At 43.4% G+C, this 22,465-nt stretch overlaps 1 protein-coding gene across 3 annotated transcripts in view; it reads right to left on the reverse strand.

Annotated features, from left to right (window-relative positions):
* Positions 1–22,465, reverse strand: part of MYO16 (myosin XVI) — a 303,016-nt gene that overhangs the window by 19,381 nt on the left and 261,170 nt on the right. For all 3 annotated transcript variants that reach the window (XM_069883455.1, XM_069883453.1, XM_069883454.1), the window contains exon 32: positions 20,362–21,558. In XM_069883455.1, coding sequence (XP_069739556.1) covers positions 20,362–21,558 — 1,197 coding nt within the window. The remainder of the gene's footprint in view (positions 1–20,361; positions 21,559–22,465) is intronic.

A 22,465-nucleotide genomic window follows, 5' to 3' on the forward strand; every position in this document is an offset into this window, starting at 1 on the left:
CCCATCCCTGGTGGTATTTAAAAGACAGGTAGATGAGGTGCCCAGGGATATGGTTTAGTAGTGGACAGGTATGGTTGGTCTCAATGATCTTAAAGGTCTCTGAGCACAACAAAGGTGTCTCCTGACTTTTTATCATAATATTTCTGTTCCATACCATTTATCATTGCACAGTGGTACCTTAGAGGGTAATACCGTTAACAATTATAAAAGATACAGGGAAGCCCTCTGTCAACACTAAAGATGAAGAAATTTCCTACTGATTCGTGATGCATCCATCAACTTCTCTCTCATGTTTTCTCAGTCACCTGATATACAATTTGGACTTATCTCCACATTGATGTCAACTTTCCTCTGCTGCCATGAATGCCTGTGGGTACAAGAATGCACCTTTCTCTCATCCCTTATCAACCTTCTGACACTATGAGAAATAATTTAAAGGAGAGAAGAAGAAAAAAACTATGGTTCCTACAGCTGAACATCTACACCAACACACTGAAAGTTAGCTTTTTGTTCAGACTTGGGCTCTGCTGCTCTCACCAGATGGATGGTTTATTTACCAGGTTTCAGCTATTTTATTTTCTTTAAAGTAACAGCTTCTTAACAGTTTCCAGCTAGAAATAAATGTTATTTGAAGAGTCATCTGTGCCTACTTGTGAGAGACAGAGAGGTATCAGCTGTAAGAGCATGGTGGGAGTTCGTGATTATAAAAGGAATACAAGCTTTAAGTGAAAACCTACTGACTTTTTGCAGCAGTGAACAGCATTTGTATTACTAATTCAGTAAAATGACTTTGCCAAGATACCTCTGACTCAGTCAAATTCTTCTCTGACTAATCTTGCAATTAATGAGGATGTATAGACTACAAGGATGTATGGATTGGGGGCTTAATTTGTCCCTCAGCTGCAGCACAGTTAATAGCTGGAAGCAATCACACGTACAATGCTTTTAATCAGAGTATGACAAAACAAAGTGTAATAATTATTTCCTTACAAGCAAGCTCTGTATTCCAATAAACCAATAATTAATCATATCAACATTACTTGAAAATTATGAGGAAAGGTATGCAGAGGAGGCAGCTCACGACAAACAGTTGCTCATTATTCTCACTGTTCCTGAAAGAGACCGAGTTTAAAACTCATGAGAAAGTCACATGGAACAGGATGGACTGAAATTCCACTTGCTTTGGAAAGAAAAGTCAGAGTGTGGCAATTATGGAAATGATTTAATATATCTGCTTTTTTTTTTGACTCATTACCTCACTCTAAAAAGAAATCCACTGCTTTGAAAGTCTACATAATATAAACTTTTTCTGTCAAAAGAGTAACTTAAAGTCTTTTTATAGAGTTACAACGTCCAAATATCCTGTTTTAAAGCTCTTTTTTCTCAAACATAGAATGAAGGATACCAAACACCATAGTTAATTCGTAAGTAGTATTTGGGCTGAATTAATGCTGTTATCAACAAATTAGGAATTGGGCCAGCACAGAAGCATGGAAACAGAATGGTTTCACTTGGAAGGGACCTTAAATATTATCCAACCCCCTCACCATGGCCAGGGACATCTCCCACTAAACTACACTGTTCAAGGCTACAGATGGAGTGAAATCCAGCGGGAAGCTGGTCACAAGTGGTGTCCCCCAGGACTTGGTGCTGGGTCCAGCCCTGTTCAATGTATTTATCAACCACCTGGATGAGGTGATCGAGCGCACCTTTAGCAAGTTCGCAGATGACACTAAACTGAGAGGAAGTGTCAATCTCCTGGAGGGTAAGGAAGCATTCCGAAGGGATCTAAACAGGCTGAGACCAATAGGATGAGGTTTAACAAGGCCAAATGCAGGGTCCTACACTTGGGACACAAAAACCTCACGCAGTGCTACAGGCTTGGGGAAGAATGGCTAGAAAGGTGCCTGGCAGAGAAAAATCTAGGGGTGTTGGTCGACAACTGACTGAACATGAGCCAACAGTGTGCCCAGGTGGCCAAGAACATCAATAACATCTCAGCTTGTATCAGAAACAGCGTGGCCAGCAGGACCTGGGAAGTGATTCTCCCCCTGTACTTGGCATTGGTGAGGCAGCACCTCAGATCCTGTGTTCAGTTTTGGGCCCCTCGCTTTAAGAAAGACATTGAGGTCCTGGAGTGTGTCCAGAGAAAAGCAACAACACTGGTGAACAGGCTGGAAAACAAGTCTTACGAGGGGCAACTGAGGGAACTGGGGTTGTTCAGCCTGGAGAAGAGGAGGCTGAGGGGAGACCTCATTGCTCTCTACAACTACCTGAAAGGAGATTGTAGCAAGGTGGATGTTGGTCTCTCCTCCCAAGTGATAGGTGACAGGACAAGGGTGAATGGTCTTAAGCTGCATCAGGGGAAATTTAGACTGGACATTAGGAAACATTTCTTCACAGAAAGGGTTATCAAGCACTGGAACAGGCTGCCCAGGGAGGTGGTTGAGTCACCATCCCTGGTGATGTTTAAAAGGTGGGTAGATGAGGTGCTTGGGGACATGATTTAGTAGTGGAGAAGTATAGTTTGAGTTGATGACCTCAAAGGTCTTTTCCAACCTAATGATTCCATGATTCTATGATTCTACCTGGCCTTCAGCACTTCCACGGAAGGGGCAACCACAACTTGCCTGGGCAACCTGTGCCAGTGCCTCACCACCCCCAACGTCAAGAATTTCTTCCCAATGTCTAATCTAAATCTTCCCCCTTCCAATTTAAAGCCATCCCCCCTCATACTGTCACTCCATGCCCTTGTAAATAGTCCCTCCCCAGCTTTCTTGGAGGCCCCCTTCAGGTACTGAAAAGCTGCTCTAAGGTCTCCTCACAGCTTTCTCTTCTCCCAGAAGGCTCTATTCAGATGATAAAGTGCAACAGTGAAACATTTTGAGAAACCATTAATTTTGTAATGGAATCATATATTTAGCCTACTTAATAAGGTCCAAAGCTCATAAATCAATGACTGCTATCAGCATTTACATGGAATCACCACTGGCTTTTTGTGCACCGTATTATTAGAAGCCCAGCAGTAACACTACTGTTCGGATTGTACTTTTCTTTCCTATCAAAGCCCTTAGTTTTGCTCTCCTTTCTTTAAAAGTAGGTATATCCATAATGAATATCTGTTCCCCTATGTTTTCTTTTTTCAAATACTTTTCCTTTTAGCATTTAGGGCTCATTTACAGCTCGACTGAAAACTCATTAATAACAACAGAGGCCTCCATGACTTTCAGTGGGTTTTGGATCAGATTCATGCTTACCTTGGATGCTTTGTGCAGCACTGCCAAAACACCAAGGGTTTCATAATACAAGGTAACTACAGAGGGCTTCTTGTTTTGTCTATCCTTGTAATTCAAATGCGATCATTACTGTTCTCTGGCCTTGAGGCAAATGGTAAGAGACCTTAAAATGCTTTCTTGCCCTGCACAGCAGAGAGACTGTGTCTAAGTTGTCTACTGGGACTAGCCCCTGGCCTGTGCCATTTCCAGAACCATTTCCAGATCTGTCTGGAAAGGAGTCAGCTTGACAGTTCCCAAAACATGCCGGGGACTGCTTCAGCACTTCGACTGTGCAGGGGATTGAGCTGTCATACCCAGGGCACTCCCTGGCACTGGCTCATTTAATAACAGACACAACTTTGACAAGCGTTAGTTACCACCAAAGAAATGAGGAGCAGCTGGGGAAATTGAGGTTGTTTAATCTGAAGAAAAGGAGGCTGGGGGGAGAGCTTATCACTGTCTACCGCTACCAAAAATGATGTAGCGACCCAGGCGTCAGTCTCCTCTCCCAAATAACAAGTGATAGGACAAGAGGAAATGGTCTCAAGTTGCTTCAGGGGAGGTTTATACTGGATCTTATTAAAAATCAACAAAAGCTTTGTCAAGCATTGGAACAGGCTGCCCAGGGAAGCAGTTGAATCACCATCCCTGGAGGTATTTAAAAGCCATGTAGATGTTGTGCTTAGGGACGTGGTTTAGTGGTGAACTTGGCAGTGGTTAGGTTGGATTCAATGATCTTAAAGAGTCCTTTCCAGCCTAAACAATTATGTGATTCTATGACTTCCCAATATTAAGTCCATCTCAGAAAAAAAAAAGGAAGAATATAGAAGAAAAATAACCTCAGACCAAGTGGGTCTTCAGTTCTTGCTGAAGCCACATTTAAGTTTCATTCTGACTTTATGGGGAGAGGAGATTTTCCCTAGTTTTGCTCTACTGTAAATGGAAGTCGTGCACCCTTCTTCATCTGATCTGATGTGTATTTGGATCATTTTTTTCAAGGTACATTTTCCTTTTCAGGAATTAAAGAAAGAGCAAAGCTGAGTTCCCAGCTAAGGAATTTCAGTGCCATAAGCTAGGAAGGTTGTGTCTAGGTCTTAAAGCAGAAACAGTCTCTGTTGTGGTCAACAACAACTTCAGCCTCATCCAATAGAAACCTTAAATATTATAGAAAAAGCTTAAAAGCTTTTACAAAAAGGAATGAAATCTGTAAAACATATATAACAGATATAATTACAGAAAGAATTATATGAAGAAAAGAGAGATATAGCTCCCTTTCTTACCATTTATTGTCTTTAATAAATTCAAGGATAATGTCATAGAATCATGGAATCATAGAATGGTTTGGGTTGGAAGGCACCTTGTAGATCAGCCAGTTCCAACCCTCCTGCCACAGGCAGGGACACCTCCCATTAGATCAGGCTGAAAAGTAGAACAGTTTGGGTTGGAAGGGACCATGAAGGGAACTCAAACTGATTGCTCAGAGCACCAGCCAACCTGATCTTGGATGTTTTCAGGGATGGGGCATCCACAACTTCTCTGGACAACCTGAACCAGTGTTTCACCACCCTCAGTGTAACCAATTCTTCTTCATTCACCCCCAACAAGATTTCTACTCATCAGCTCCCTGCCCCTCACCCCACTCACACAAGACCTCACAGCAGCAGGAAAACCCTCACCCCATGATTCCCGGGTGATGGAAGAGAGGATTGAACATAATCATGGAGTTTCCAGGTTGGAAAAGACCTTTGACATTAAATAGCATTTCTTCATTCATAGAAAATATGACTTTATGTAACTAATAAGCAATATATATGGGTTTAATTACAAAGATACGCAGCCTTTTACACTTTATCAGCAAGCAAGAAATCTGGAAAATGCATGCATTTTGATTAATCAATTAATGTGATAAGGGAGGAATAGCTTTTTGTACCTGGGCTACCAAGGAATCGAAAAGCTAAAGAGTTTGATTTCCTTGAAATCATAGTGGCATCCAGCAAAATGGAAATTTCAAATCAAGCAGCCTGCCGTTACGTATTTGAATAAGAGAGAAATGATAGATCCTATTACCCAGTATATGTAAGATAAGATGTTCTCCTTGAATCCTGTGTTCAGTTCTGGGCCCCTCACCACAAGAAGGATGTTGACGCTCTGGAGCGAGTCCAGAGAAGAGCAACAAAGCTGGTGAAGGGGCTGGAGAACAGGCCTTATGAGGAGCGGCTGAGAGAGCTGGGGGTGTTTAGCCTGGAGAAGAGGAGGCTGAGGGGAGACCTCATTGCTCTCCACAACTACCTGAAAGGAGGTTGTGGAGAGGAGGGTGCTGGCCTCTTCTCCCAGGTGACAGGGGATAGGACGAGAGGGAATAGCCTCAAGTTCCACCAGGGGAGGTTTAGGCTGGACATTAGGAAAAAATTCTTCACAGAAAGGGCCATTGGGCACTGGAACAGGCTGCCCAGGGAGGTGGTTGATTCACCTTCCCTGGAGGTGTTTAAGACACAGGTGGACGAGGTGCTGAGGGACATGGTTTAGTGTTGATAGGAATGGTTGGACTTGATGATCCGGTGGGTCTCTTCCAACCTGGTTATTCTATGATTCTATGATTCTATGTTGCAGACCAAAAGGATTCCTGATGTGTGCTCTCACATTTTCCTGGGAGAGTCAGGAGTAAAGTGAGTCCTAGCAGCCAACCCTGAATATTTCTTAGAACCACAGAATCATGGTGTAGTTTGGGTTGGAAGGGACCTTAAAGATCATCCAGTTCCAACTCCCCTGCCATGGCCAGAGAAACCTCCCACTAGATCAGGCTGCCCAAGGCCCCATCCAACCTGGTTTTCAACACCTCCAGGGATGGGGCAGCCACAATTCCCCGGGCAACCTGTTCCCATGCCTCACCACTCTCATCGTGATGAAATTCCTCCTTATGTCTAGCCTAAATCTGCCCCTCTCCAGATTATACCCATTGCCCCTTGTCCTACCACTCCAAGCCTTTGTGAACAGTCCCTCTCCCTCTTTCTTGGAGGCCTACTTCAAGTATTGGAAGGTCTCTCTAAGCTCTCCCTGGAGCCTTCCTTTCTTCAGGCTGAACAACCCCAACTCTCTCAGCCTGTCCTCGTATGGGAGGTGCTCCAGCCCTCAGATCATCCTTGTAGCCCTCCTCTGGATCCGTTCCAACAGCTCCATATCCTTCTTATGTTGAGGATTCCAGAACTTTGTTGAATTTATTGTGGTAAGTGGTATTGAGAAGTGCAGGGGAAAAAAGAAAAAAAAAAAAGACAACTCCAGAAATTATGCAGATATTTTTCGATGAAGGAAATGGAGATGGAGGCTATATACGAATAGGTCATTTTATTTTGGCTCGAGTGTTTACCACTGTGTTTTGGTGCACCTTGACAATTGCCATTGGCATTTCCTGTTTTCCTGACTTACTGCTGAGACAGTCCTTGTCCGTGGCATTTACTAGCTAACCTTAGCAGATGTTTTCTTGGGTGCCCTTTTGCTGGATAAATACATATTGCTTCAGAGTAGTTCAGTTCACCCACGTGAAGTCACAACGTGACCTGCTGTAGCACAGCTGTTTACTTTGTCTGGAGGCAAACAGATGCATCTTATTTGCTAAAAGAAATGGAGCAGGATGAAAACTGTCAAGACAGGATTCCCCCAGCCTATTAGCGTGTACTCCGTCTCACCCTCATAGCTGTGCTGCTGGCTGCCACTGCCGTCACAGGCAATAATTATTCATTGATTTATTTCACCTCTCCAAGCCTGCCCTTACAGCAGCAATTGTCTAGGATTTCCCCCTGCAGTGATTCTCCTAGGACAGGCAGCAATGAATTTGTATTGTCACTTCCAGCATCCTTTCTCCGTGAGCCGTGCAAGTGGAGCTATCAGATGGTGTTACAAGTTGCTCCAGAAGCTGCATTCTTCAATGGAGCAGGTAAATATGGAAATAGACCAATTCTTTGCCCTGGGAGCTTATTGTGGAGGCTCTGCATGAACAATGGAAAACAAACACCTGAGACGCCGGCCACGAAGAACAAGAAATTCATAGAATCACAGAATAACCAGGTTGGAAGAGGATCATCGAGTCCAACCATTCCTATCAAACACTAAACCATGCCCCTCAGCACCTCGTCCACCTGTCCCTTAAACACCTCCAGGGAAGGTGACTCAACCACCTCCCTGGGCAGCCTCTGCCAGTGCCCAATGACCCTTTCTGTGAAGAATTTTTTCCTAATGTTCAGCCTAAACCTCCCCTGGCGGAGCTTGAGGCCATTCCCTCTTGTCCTGTCCCCTGTCACTTGGGAGAAGAGGCCAGCACCCTCCTCTCTACAACCTCCTTTCAGGTAGTTACAGAGAGCAATGAGGTCTCCCCTCAGCCTTTTTTTCTCCAGGCTAAACACCCCCAGCTCTCTCAGCCGCTCCTCATAAGGCCTGTTCTCCAGCCCCCTCACCAGCTTTGTTGCTCTTCTCTGGACTCGCTCCAGAGCCTCAACATCCTTCTTGTGGTGAGGGGCCTAGAACTGAACACAGGATTCGAGGAGCGGTCTCACCAGTGCCGAGTCCAGAGGGAGAAGAACCTCCCTGGACCTGCTGGTCACGCCGTTTCTGATCCAAGCCAAGGTGCCATTGGCCTTCTTGGCCACCTGGGCCACTGCTGGCTCATGTTCAGTCGCTGTCAACCAACACCCCCAGGTCCTTCTCCTCTGGGCAGCTTTCCAGACAGACTTCTCCTAGTCTGTAGCTGCTCAGGGTTGTTGTGCCCCAAGCGCAGGACCCGGCACTTGGCCTTGTTAAACCTCATCCCATTGGACTCTGCCCAGTGGTCCAGCCTGTCCAGATCCCTAAATTACTCCGCTGGAGTAAAAAAGCTCCTCTGGAGACTACTGTTTTAGTATGACACCCATCAGCCAGAGTTCAGAAGATAAGGGTGGTAGTGAGAAGGAAGTTGCCGAAGCAACTGCAGGGACTCCTTGGTACAGTTCAGCCTTTAAGAACCATCAATCACATTTTGTACACATCTTCATGGAAAATAAAAAGCTAGAACAGAAAAGTTTGTTCTGCTTTCTTCTCTGATGGAATTGGGCTGATGGGAAGATAGTGCTCTTATCGTACATATATTTCAGCGGCAAACAGTAAAAGCTACAAACCTTTCCCCCTTTCCTATAAGTAATCTTAGGGACATCTCTGAGTCAGGTAAACTTTCAGAGTTGGTTAGAGAAATAGATAATGCAAGTGTCTTCTTTCCCTGCCTGGAAGATTCTGAGTTGCTTGAATTAGACATGTTCCCAACACAAGAGAAAAAATACTGCTGCTGAGGTGGAGAAACCAGCGTTCTTAAATATCTGGAATAGATGAAGAATATCAGCACAGGTTGCCACCTCTCCTGCTTGATAGTATCTGAGCAAGAACTTGCAACACCTTTTACTGCAGCAAGTGTGCTAGAGTCCAGCCAGTGAACATGTTTCAGAGACTGGGGATTTAATTTCCTCCATTGTCTTTATGAATCGATCTCTGCAGTTCTTTCTGAGTTCCATTACTAACAATAGAGAGCAAGAAGAAGGGCAGAACTGCTTGGGAGAGTTTCCTGCCTTAGCGGCATTTCTTCCGTCCATGTTATCATGTTCCCCGAATATTCAAGATTAATATGGAAAAAAGTGGAAAGCGGCCTTCCAGTACCTGAAGGAGGTCTCCAAGAAAGCTGGGGAGGGACTTTTGACAAGGGCATGGAGTGACAGGACAAGAGGGAATGGCTTTAAATTGGAAGGAGGAACATTTAGATTAGACATCAGGAAGAAATTCTTCATGATGAGGGTGGTGAGACACTGGCACAGGTCGCCCAGGGAAGGTGTAGCCGCCCCATCCCTGGAAATGTTCAAGTTCAGGTTGAATGGGGACTTGCAAAGCCTTGTCTGGTGGGAGATGTCCCTGCCCATGACAGGGGTGTTGGAAACGGATGATTTTTAAATTCCTTTCCCACTCAAACCATCCTATGAGTCAATGATATTCTACTCTGTAATAGTTTTGTTTACTCTTAGGTGTGTTGATTGGCAAAAAGTCTATTTCTCTTCTATTTGTGTGCTTAAGAAACTGCTGGTGTGCTGGAAAAAGGAGGAGGCAATTTGCTAAGAAACCCAGCTTCCCTTTTTTAAACTGTTTTCCTCTAACTAATGGGGATGCAGCAGTTCTTTTGAAGGAAGACGCTTAAGTTTGTTTACATTCGTGTGTGGTATCTCAGTAACAGAACAGCTATTACTGCTGGGCTTTAGCTGCTGTTGGAAGGAATTATGTGATGAGGCGCTGCCTCAGCCTTTTCCCCCCTCAAACACAGTTGCAAATATTGTCAAAATAAACAAACAAACCCCCCCAAACAAACAAAAAGGCAGGGATAATCAGTTTTATTTACTTTTCCCACAGACTACTACAGAGATTCTTCACCATCTCCTTCACACCAGCTCTGGCATTGACTGCAACGTGGAAGTTTTAGCATAAGTGACTGCACTGGACAGATAAATTGTTTGAGCAGATCCTGAGGGACAATATTTTTCGGTCACCTGTACTGTAATACTGCCCATTAAACAGGGACAGCTCTTCTGGAAAATCTCTCAGATAACATTCCCAATTTGCTTTTGAAGTGAGCTTCAGAAGTAAAAATATGATTTAGGTACTTATTTAGCTTCTTTTTAAGTTCAATCTGAAGGGATATGTTGATGGTCAATGATATCATCAATGATATAGACAGTGAGACTGAGTGCACCCTCGGCAAGTTTGTAGATGACACGAAGCTGAATGTTGCAGTTGCTACACTGGAAGGACAGGATGTCATCCAGAGGGACCTGGACAAGCTGGAGAAGTGGGGCTGTGAGAACCTCATGAGGAGCTAGAAGGCCAAGTGCAAGGTCCTACACCTGGGTTGGGGTAATCCGTAGTTTCAATACAGGATGGGGGGATGATGTGAATGAGAGTAGCCCTGAGGAGACTGATGAGAAGCTCGACATGAGCCAGCAGTGTGTGCTTGCAGCCCAAAAGACCAGCTGTGTCCTGGGCTGCATCAAATGAAGTGTGGCCGGCAAGCCAAGTGAAGTGATTCTGCTCCTCTATTCCTCTCTTGTGAGACCTCGTCTGGAGTACTGTGTCTCGTTTGGGAATCCTCAACAGAAGAAGGAGATGGAGCTGTTGGAAAGGGTCCAGAGGAGGGCTACAAAGATGATCGGAGGGCTGGAGCACCTTCCATATGAGGACAAGCTGAGGGAGTTGGGATTGTTCAGCCTGGAGAGGAGAAGGCTCCAAGGAGACCTTACAGCGACCTTGCAGTACCTGAAGGGGGCTTCTGAGAAAGATGGCAAGGGACATTGTACAAAGGCTTGTAGTGATAAGATGAAGGGCAATGGGTATAAACTGGAGAGGGGCAGGTTTAGACTAGACACAAGGAAAAAATTCTTCACATTGAGGGTGGTGAGGCCCGGGCACAGGTTGCCCAGGAAAGTTGTGGCTGCCCCATCCCTGGAGGTGTTCAAGACCAGGTTGGATGGGGCCTTGGGCAGCCTGATCTAGTGGGAAGTGTCCCTGTCCATGGCAGGGGGGTCGGAACTGGATGATCTTCAAGGTCTCTTCCAACACAAACTATTCTATGTTTCTATGGTCAATGACACTTCCATGAACCTCAAAGCAAGAACATATGGCTACCACAGATGAAGTGTGATAAGCATCCACACTAGGTATAAATACAGCCAACCTGTAGCTAAAAAGTGTCACTATAAACTAACCGTACATCAGCATCACACTGCAAGCTGCCCTTTAGGGAAGATCTAAAAGAAATAATGAAGTTTGGAACTTCAGGTCTAATTTTTTCCATACTTTTTTTCTTTTGAGCATTGTACTACACAGGGGATAAAATTAATTTTCATGTTCTTAATTTTAAAATAGAGTGAAAACTCAAGCCAAAGGACTACCTAACTTCTACTAACTAACTTCTACTAACTAGCCAACTAACTTCTTTAGTTTCCTAATCATTCAACAGCCCAGGGAGAAGACACATGCCTCAAAATACTACTACTGCCAGTGCTCTACTTCCAAACACTCCCCTACCCTCTCACAGTGGCCGAGTACAGCGCTGTTTAGAGAATATGAGGATCACAGCACCCTGTTATTCTTGCTGAGGGTCTTCTCTTGCTTCTCCATCCAGCCTCACAATCCATACACATGGGCCTGCATAATTTCATGTTCAGCAGCATAAGATCTGTCAAGAATTTTGGGTCATCACTGAGGGGCTGAAGTTTGTGCTGTCACAACTGCATTGCTCTTGGATACCTGAGCCAGTGAGTTTAGAAATAGCTTGGTTTGCTTATAACGTATCTTTTGTTGCCGTGTAGCCATACTCTTAAATGATCACCTGACTAGTGTTGGAATCATAAAATTATAGAATGGTTTGAGTTGGAAGGAACCTTAAAGATCATCCTGTTCCAACCCCCCTGCCATGGACAGGGACACCTCCCACCAGACCAGGCTGCTCAAGGTCCCATCCAACCTGGTCTTCAACCCCTCCAGGGATGGGGCAGCCACAACTTCCCTGGGCAACCTGTTCCAGTGCCTCATCACCCTCATAGTGAAGAAATTCCTCCTTATGTCTGGTCTAAATCGGCCTCTCTCCAGTTTATACCCATTCCCACTCGTCCTGTCACTACAAGTCTTTGTAAACAGTCCCTCCCCATCTTTCTTGCAGGCCCCCTTCAGGTACCGGAAGGTCATTAAATAAGGTAAAAGAACCTGAACAGATGTCTCACTCCATCTGAAAATTTAGCTAGAGATTTTCACTAAAATATGCGCTCGAATATCATTCTCCTCTGTGTCCCAAATTCCTGACATTTACTGCCAAATAGATGTATTCATAGTTGATTTTAGGAACAGAAATATCCAATTCACTTTCCTTGATTTTTCAGATTTGGCTGATTTCTCACATTAACATATCTTTTGTTTACAAATCATGACATAGTGGTTCCTAAACAAAGTCTTTTGTGGTTTTGCATCTTGGATCTGAAATAAAAAATATTGAAGACTACTATTTAAAGAATCTCACCGCTAGTAAACACAAACCATGGCTGACTTTGGAATAATGATGTTGCATCAAATGATGAAAAGACACTGTTACAAAAATAACAATCCTGTAAATGTCTACCTGAATGATCAAAGTCACTATTAAAGCAGGATATTATTAAAACTTATGGGCCTGAAATGCACTAAGCAGAAGCTGTAAGGTGTTGTTATTGTGCTCCAGCATCAGCTAGGGTGAACGGGACACAACGTTAATCCATAGAATCATAAAATCACAGAATCATAAAATCATAGAATCGCCTGGTTGGAAAAGACACTTGAGGTCATTGAATACAACCATACCTGTCCGCTACTAAACCATAGCCCTGAGCACTCCAATTACCCATCCTTTAAATACCTCCTGGGATGATGACCCAACCACCTCCCTGGGCAGCCTCTGCCAGTCCCTAAGAACCCTTTCAGTCAAGAATTTTTTCCTGATGTCTAAACTGAACCTTCCCTGGTGCACCTTGAGGCCATTTCTTCTCATCCTATCACCTGCCACTTGGGAGAAGATACCAACAACCACCTCGCTAATAACCTCCTTTCAGGTAGTTGTAGACAATGATAAGGTGTCCCCTCAGCCTCCTTTTCTCCAGGCTAAACAATCACAGTTCCCTCAGCCAATCCTCATAAGCCTTGGTCTCCATCCCCTTCACCATCCATCTTCATTGCCTTCATCTGGATATGGTCCAACATCTCAATGTCTTCCTTGGAGCGAGGGGCCCATAACTGGACACATGATTTTAGGTGTGGCTTCACCACAGGGGCACGACTACGTCCCTGATCCTGCTGGCCACGCTGTTTCTGATGAAGACCAAGATGCCATTGGCCTTCTTGGCCACCTGGGCCACTGCTGGCTCATGTTCAGCCTCTGTCAACCAACACCCCCAGGTCCTTCTCTGCCAGGCACTTTTCCAGCCACTCTTCCCCAAGCCTAGAGCTGCACGGGGTTGTTGTGTCCCAAGGTCAGGACTCCGCCTTGTTGAACTTCATCCAACCCAATGGAAACATAGCAAAATAAAAAGAATCAGTAATTGAAAAGGAATGCCTGCACTTCTCAGAAATGGACCATGTAAAAGGAACAGAAAAGTCAGCAGAATTACTTCTTCTCGGCTTCCTTCCTTTTAAAGAGTGACTGGGTAAGAACACGGGAGAGCCTGTGCTGGGGTCAACCAAGGTTCTGTCTGCTCCAGGATCTTTTCCTGATAGCTGTAGAAAACTACAGTGTAAGATCATGTTCAAAATACAGTGATATATCTTGATTGATCCACAGGCTGCACAGACTCCTCCACCCTCTATTTGAAGGGCTATAAGCTTTTAAAATATGTGGAGGAGTGCTAAAGGTTTGGTTTTATTTTCAATATAGGCATTTTAAAAGCAAACTAAATATAATAAATATAATATCCGCTCTTTTATGACTTGTCCTCCTAGTAATCTTAAGGTTAAAACGACAAAGTCTCTTTTCCGTGTCAGAAAGAAAACCAAAGGAAATTAAACATTACATGATTTTAGGCTGTAAGAGCAAACAGTGAAACCGGCTAGGAGGAGAGATAGTCCAGTGAAAAAAAATCATCATAACCAAACCTCAAAACACTTTAGCAGTAAAAAAGAGGAATTTTCAGAGATTATTAAATGGAAAATTTTGCTTGGTATATTGTGCTTATCCTAAAAAAAAAGATATTTTTTTTTTGAGAAATTATCCAGATAACGGTAGACATATAGATGAGGACAAGATTGTGGGTGAAGGTAGCATCTATCAAGCTGTAAACAAGAATGGGAAGTACTTTCTCTAGATTATTCTAACCTCTTTTTCTGCTACAGCAATGCAAAAGACCATTATTTCCTCAGAAAAATCATAGAATCATAGAATGGTTTGGGTTGGAAGGGACCTTGAAGATCATCCAGTTCCAATCCCCCTGCAGTGGGCAAGGACACCTCCCACCAGACCAGGCTGATCAAGGCTCCATCCAACCTGGCCTTCAACACTTCCACGGAGGGGGCATCCATGGCTTCCCTGGGCACCCTGTGCCAGTGTGTCACCACTCTCTTTGTGAAGCGTTTCTTTGTAATTCTCCAACAGAAATCTTCCCCCTTCAATTTAAAGCCATTTCCCCTTGTCCTGTCACTACATGCCCTTCTAAAAAGTCTCTCCCTGGCTTTCTGGTGGCCTTGTAAGGGCCCTGTAAGGTCTTCCCAAAGGCCACCCAGGATGGGCCTGGAAACTGTATTGCCAGTAATTATTAGTCTCCTCCATATTTTATTTTCTGCATGTATGGGTAGGCAAGTATGAGCCTTTTTTTATGACTCCAATTAATTTCTGATGAGCAGGACTTTGGCTTTCGCCCCCTTTTCTGTATATATTGCAAGAGAATCAGATTGAGAGCTTCAAGTAGTCCGTAGTGAATCAGAGTGTGATGACTCTCCTGTGTTTAGATATCTAATCTGAAAATTAGTCACAGAAAGTCACCCTCACTCCCATGTAATTAAGGCAATTATATAAACAGATATTAATCTCTTTCGGAGAAGGAAAAGCTGAGACAGGCTGAGAGAGTTGGGGTGGTTCAGCCTGGAGAAGAGAAGGCTCCTAGGAGATCTTATAGTGCCGTCCAATACCTGAAGGGGCTCCAAGAAAGCTGAGGAGGGACCGTTCACAAAGGCTTGTGGTGATAGGATGAGGGGGAATGGGTATAAACTGGAGAGGGGCAGAGTTAGGCTTGATATAAAGAAGAATTTCTTCACCATGAGAGTGGTGAGGCCCTGGAACAGGTTGCCCATGGAAGTTGTGGCTGCCCCATCCCTGGAGGTGTTGAAGGCCAAGTTGGATGGGGATTGGGTAGTGTGATCTACTAGGAGGTGTCCCTGCCCGTGTCAGGGTGTTTGGAACTGGATGATCTTTACGATCCTTTCCAACACAAACTCTTCTATGATTCTGTGGTTCTAAGTGTTGTGACATTTAATTCATTAAAGTTTTAATGCTTTGAGAATTTTACTTGAAAGATGTTATAGTAGTCCAATGTCTCACATAATCACACCTCCAGCATTCACAGCTAAAACAAGATAAAAAGGGACAACACAGCTTTCTGTATTACTCATGTTTTGTAAGTTGTTAGCTTTTGCCACAAAGAAAGCAAATTATATTGTATGCACAAAATGTAGGAATAATGAAATGCAGATATGAATATTATCTTTATTAAGTTGCTTAAGAGGAAAAGCTGAGTGGCTTAGAGGATAAGAGGCTGGGATTTCATCTCAGAACCCCCAGCTGGGATTTAATTTGCAATCCACTGTTGAGAAGTTGGCTGCACAAAAGCTTACTCTAATCTGCTGATAGAGGGAAATTATTTACTAGCTATCAAAGGGGTACCTGCCTTTGACAGGGCAGAACTCCTCGTACATACATATTAAATCCTGTGATTTTCCAAGTTTGAGCCAATTTCATAGCACCATAGAATCAGAGAATAGTTTGGGTCGCAAGGGACCTTAAAGATCAACCAATTCCAAATCCATTGCCATGGACAGGGACACCTCCCACTAGATCAGGCTGCTCAAGGCCCCATCCAACCTGCCTTTGAACACACCCAGGGATGGAGCAGCCACAATTTCCCTAGGTAACCTGTGCTAGTGTCTCAGCATCCTCATCAAGAAGAATTTCTTCCTAATGTCTAATCTCAATCTTCTCCCTTCTAATTTAAAGCCCTTCCACTCATTCCCTATACACCCTTCTGAAAAGCCCATCCCCAGCTTTCTTGGAGGCCCCCTTCGGGTACCGGAAGGTCGCTCTGAGGTGTCCCCAGACCCTTCTCTTCTCCAGGCTGAAGAAGCCCATCTCTCTCAGCCTGTCCTCATAGCAAAGGTGCTCCAAACCTCTGATGATCTTCATGGCCCTCCTCTGGACCCATTCCAAGAGTTCCATACCCTTCTTACTTTGGGGATTCAAGAGCAGAGTAGAGGAGGAGAATCCCCTCCCTCAATCTGCTGGCCATGCTTCTTTGGATGCACCCCAGGATATGGTTGGTCTTCTGAGCTGCGAGTTCATGTTGCTGGGCCATGTCAAGCTTCTCATCAAAGAGCACCCCGAGATCTTCTTCACAGGGCTGGTCTCCATCACATTGTTCATATAGAATAAAAGGAAATCCCTGCCTAACAATACAGTTGTAGCTTCAATGAGAACTCTTTTCAACCCTGGAGAAATAACTTTATCTCAGTTTTCACTTGTTACAGTTTTGCTTATTTAAACTATAAGATCTTCAGGGCAAAAAACAACTCCAATGACATGCAAAATATTTTGCAAAGAAATTGCATGGTATATGACCCTGATCATTGCTTGAATCACTAGATGCTACTGGTATTAACAAAATCAGCCAGGCCAGCCCGTGAAGTAATGAAAATTATTGCCATTCGATTACTTTTTTTGTTGCCTGATTGCAAGACGAGTGCCCTCAGTTCATAATATTTCCACAGTCCACCAGAAAACCACAAACCCATTCCATTATAATTCTGGATTCCCATTTCCCGTGAAGAGGTCAGGAGCCAAAAGGACATCAGTGTTCTCAGGCCTTGAAATTACTCCTTCAGGCAAGGCGGAGGAATGTTGGGAGATCTGTCTGTACTGCACTTTTATTGGCAAGGAGGCTTTTATCTCAAAGGCTGATGAACCCATAAAGAAACATATCGATTGCCATAGCTAACATTCCTTGACTCCAAACTTCCCACAGTGTTACTTTCTGTTTTCAGTTAAGGATATTGGTTGGTATAACTTAAGGAAATAAAGGCTGCTCTAGACCATGTCTTCATTTCTAATGAATTTAAATTAAATGTTATCTTTTTTTTTTTTTGTTATCTTATCATGTCCTATAATAAAATACTACAAATGGCAAAAAGAAGAAATGGAGGAGTCTTCCAGGAACTTAATATGCACTAGGGAATAGGTGATTAAAAAGCCAGGAGGCAAGACATGAACAACATCGAGTTCAACATAACATAGTCCACTCTGCTGATTATCATCTTACTACTTTGCATCAGAGGTTAAATAATACAAGGACAGGCTGAGCAGGTTGGGATTGTTCAGCCTGGAGAAGAGAAGGCTCCAGGCAGACCTTATAGTGACCTTCCAGTACCTGGAAGAACCTACAAGAAAGCTGGGAAGGGACTGGTCACAAAGGCTTGGAATGATAGTGCTAGAGGCAATGGGTATAAACTGGAGAGGGGCAGGTTTAGACTAGACATAAGGAGGAATTTCTTCACTATGAGGGTGGTGAGGCACTGGCATAGGTTACCCAGGGAAGTTGTAGCTGTTCCATCCCTGCAGGTGTTCAAGGTCAGGTTGGATGGGTCTTGGGCAGCCTGATCTACAGGGAGATGTCCCTGAATATGGCAGGTGAGTTGGAAGTAGATGATCTTTAAGGTCCCTTCCAACTCAAACTATTCTATGATTCTATATTTTTACAGCATGAACTGAACACATGAAGATCCTGAACAAAGGCAGACTGTAAAAACATGCGCATGCATTCACCTGCATTTCTTGGTTACTTTCAATCCATCTGCTCATCACTGAACTATTCATTTGTAACCACACTTAGAATTGTACACTAGCTTCCTCACTCATAAAATATTGATCCATGCTTTTTTATCGTCTATCTTTCTTGAACTTTGATCTTTCAGACTTAGTGCTGCCTTGATGAAATATTTAGAAGTACAACGTTTTCCACGTGAAAGGTAAATTTAGAGTTTTTCATGGTAGCCACTGTTAATGCACTTGCTTCAACCCATAGGGGACCCACACTGAACTCTATCGTGGTCACATTTAGTTCAGAATTCAGTTTGCAAAAATCCTCCATCACAAAGAAACAGTTTTTTGCAAGGTAAAGGTCAGGTTTGAGACTTGGTTGGAGTAGGCTTACCACAATTCGTCACCAGGTACATTGAGAGAGCCTTGAGAAGACAGAACTGAAAAGCTGAGTTTAATAGTTGTTTCTCAGTGGGTAAAAAATGGATTATCTATATAACAAAACAAGACCCCCTACTTTAAAAAAAAACAAAACAAAACAAAAACAGCCCCAAAAGCATTCTACATACATTTATAGGCATTGAATGTTACCAAGTAATTATGCCAAAGCAAGCAAAACCACTGTAACATCTCCATTAACAAGTTTCATCAATTCATATATTGAGAATGACAACAAAGACATTCCCTTGAGTTTGAGAGTTGACGAAGTCTTATTTCACAGCTCATGGCTGATTGAATTCAGCATCTGGCAATATGCAAGGTACAACTAAAGCTTTTACAAGGTCTGGAGGATTCACAAGGGTTCTGTCCACCACACTTTCTTGGACAGCTGGTAGGAGCCTTTCTCCAAGTATAAGTCTCCTGTATCCACCTGGCCAGTTACTTTCATGAAGCCAGTAGAAACTCAATTACTTTTGAGACCTTTGTCACCTTGTTGCATTTCATAGAATGATAGAACAGGTTGGGTTGGAAGGGACATTAAAGACCACCCAGTTCCAGCCCCCTGCCATGGGCAAGGACACCTTCCACTAGATGAAATTTTTCAACCTTGGTTAGAAAGGGTTTTGGCAGAGGGCTGCCAAGGTTCATAGGGGCAGAGAGATAATGTGGTACGTAGAGAGAAATACACATATCCAGAGAAAGCACAAACAAGTGCTTCTGTCCTACCACAGCTGAATAAATCAGGATACGGCACTGAAATAAATGGTGAGGTAGATATTTAGGAAAATGTACAATTAATCTATCCCATACTCTACTCTTCTGTTTTATACACTTTGCCCAGGGAAGCTGTGGCTGCCCCACCCCTGGAGGTGTTGAAGACCAGGTCAGATGGGACCTTGACCAGCCTGATCTGGTGGGAAGTGTCCCTGCCCATGGCAGGAGGATTGGAACTGGATGATCTTTAAGATCCCTTCCAATCCAAACCATTCTATCATTCAATGATTCAATGATTCAATGATTCAATGATTCAATGATTCAATGATTCAATGACTCAATGACTCAGTGATGTGGAGGCTGGAGTAAGTGTTGTAATTGATACACACGTCTTGGATTAACTTCAGCTTTAATCACTTAGAAGTTACAACTCTAACAGTTTAATCACAGAATTATAGAATCAGAGAATGGTTTGGGTTGGAAGGGACCTTGAAGATCATCCAGTTCCAACTCCCCTGACAAGGGCACCGTCACCTCCCACCAGATCAGGCTTCTCAAGGCCCCATCCAACCTGACCTTCAACACTTCCAGGGCTAGGGCAGTCACAATTTCCCTGGCAACCTGTGCCAGTGCCTCATCACCCTCAGCGTCAAGAGTTTCTTCTTAACGACTAATCTAAATCTTCCCCCTTACAGTTTATAGCCATTCCCTCACCTCCTATCACTTCATGCCCTTGTAAAAAGTCCCTCCCTGGCTTTCCTGTAGCCCCTTTCTGGTACTGGAAGGTCACTAATGTACTGGAAAGTCTCCAGTATATAAATCTAATTTGCTGCACAACTCTGTCTCAGCCTAATTTAGGAGAGTAATAATGTCTGTATCACTAGAATCACAATTTCATGGAAAGGAAATAACAAAGTCTTAAAAGAAAGTCTTCAAATTAAAAGTGCAAGCTATCTACCAGACACCTAGCTGTGTGTTTCATTCAAAGTATTTCTGTAGATTGATACCATAAACCCATTTTCACATGATGTAATATCTGCATTTATTTTTATTGAGATTGCTGGAATGTTAAAAATAATCCTTTTAAATTCATGACATACAAACATCTTAGTAAACGTAAAGTTTACATTTTAGAGAACACCTGAAGACCTATAATTTTTAAATGCAATATATCTTCTAGTTGTGCTTCTTGAAACTACAACAGATTTTTGTCCTTTAAAAATAAAAAAAAACAAACAATGGGTTTGTTTGTACTTTCACCGCTCTATCACCTTCCAATATAATAAAGTTTTGGTGCAGAAGATATAGAGTATACAGAAGCACAGAGTTTGGTCTTACCTTCTGGCTCCCTGATCTTCCGTCCCGCTGCAGATTTTCGTAGCACGCTCCGTCCTGAGTTGAACAAGCTAGTTAACTCATCAAGGGGACTGGTCAATGACCTTGAGTTTGTAGGGCTGTATGGAAAAGATGAATTTGAGTTCAACTTCCTGTGATCTGCTCTTGCCACCTTTGGGGAGTAAGGCAGTTTGGAGAACGGAGAAGACGAGCATCCAAGTTGAGCAGGATTTGGTCTCTGAGGTACTTTGGACGGGTCTGAGTTTGTACCTGTTTTCCCCGTATTAATCAGAAAAGTAGCACATGTCTCCGGAGGAAATGCAAAATGCGTGGAAGCCCGGTAGGAGATAGGAGGTGGCACAGGAGGAGGGGGTGGTGGGAGAGGAGGAGGTGGTGTGGAAGGAGGAGTCACTTTGCTGGAAACATTGAACACAACCAAGCCTGGAGATGCTGGCCTTTCATTCTCCCCTTTCTGGCTTTTGGAGTACTGTGGTGATAATGGACTCGAGCCTTCTGATTGCACAGGGTATTTCAGGTTGGTTTCCAAGACAGGAAGCTTTTTGACTTCTAGTGGTGTTAAAGGTGATTCATCAGAAGCAGGTGAACATGTGACAGGGGTTGGAGGAAATACAAGAAGTGGTGGCCTGTGGGGAAGCAAGTTAGGGAAAGGGGCTGGAATGTCACAGGAGTCTTTGTAGATCACAGCAGCTTGATTGTTTCCATCTAATGTTCCATCTTCAACATTAACATCTTTTTTGCTTTCAAACAACAGAGGAGGAGACCCAGTTAATACTGGAATTATTCCACTACCGTTGCTTCCTTCTTCTGGTAGAAAATACTTCATTTCTTCGTATACAGACTCTCCTTGTTCAGGGCTTTCTGCTTCAGCAGAACTGCTTTTCATCGCGTTCCCCACCATTTCAATATAGACAGGCTCATTTTCCTCCTCCTCTTGTGACATATAGAGACTCAGCACACCATGTTGCGGCCCATCAGCAGAAACCGCTCTCTGTACCGTCACGGTGTCATAGCCACCCGGTTTAGTTACTGTGCTCGCCTGTTTTATATTCCCAGGCTTTTGACCGGGTATTTCTTCATAAGAGCCACTAAGCTTTGTATTGGGACTTCGTTTTGGTTTTCTCGGAGGTATTTTTTTCATGGTGCTATAGTCATCACTGTGTGGCCTTGGACGGGTCAGTACTAGGAAAGTGAAAAAAAGACTGTGTTATTAACAGATAAAAGTAATTTTTTTCTTGCACAGAGCCAGTACTTTAAGCCTTCAAATCTTGCCCATACAGTTTTACAACGAGCAGCAATCACAGACACAGGGATTCAGTCAAAAGAATAAGTTCTTCTAGGAACTAAATGTCAAATTTTCAGCTTCTAAAGCACAAACCTTTGCTGCCCGAGCATATAATCTGCTTTGGCAATTTCTGCCACCACTAAAAGATGAGAACTAATACCTGAAGAGGTATCTTTTGAATCCAAATGTTCGCTGCAAGGTCTGTAACAAGTGGAAATATGTGCTTGTTTTTCCTTTTCCACCAAGGGAGTGGAACATGCTTTAAACTAGAAGTTTTAGCATGGTGCTACTTTGACAAGTTATTACCAGTAACTGAAGCATCCTCCTTTTATGTAATATCTATAAAACTCTAATTATAGGCAGATATTATGCTTATCTCTCTTTCTTTTGTACTGCAGGTGTAGAAATAATTTATAAAGTTAGGAAATCCCATAGCCTAAGGGCAATTCTCCAACTGAATATACAGCTAACTAAACTAGATGTCTTTTCATAGCCTCAAGGCAAGTAGGGAGTAGAAAGACAAGATACCTAGGTGACTAGTCTTCTAAGATCAAAATTAGATGTTGTAAATCAGAGCTGGTTGTGGACAAAGGCTCAGGAAACCAAAATAATTCTTGGAAAATGAGTACGCTGCAGGGAAACTGGTCCTATTGTTTCCTACACATGTGGAGAACTCCAAAGCTGTTTTGTGAATCTATACAAGCATTAGTGTTAAGAACATACACACAGGTATAAACTGTCGTTCTTTCAAAAACATCTGCTAGGAGCCTTTTGGTTAAATCAGTTATCTCTTGCAGAGCTGGA

Source organism: Phaenicophaeus curvirostris, chromosome 1, assembly GCF_032191515.1.
Source record: "Phaenicophaeus curvirostris isolate KB17595 chromosome 1, BPBGC_Pcur_1.0, whole genome shotgun sequence".
Taxonomy (NCBI): Eukaryota; Metazoa; Chordata; class Aves; order Cuculiformes; family Cuculidae; genus Phaenicophaeus; species Phaenicophaeus curvirostris.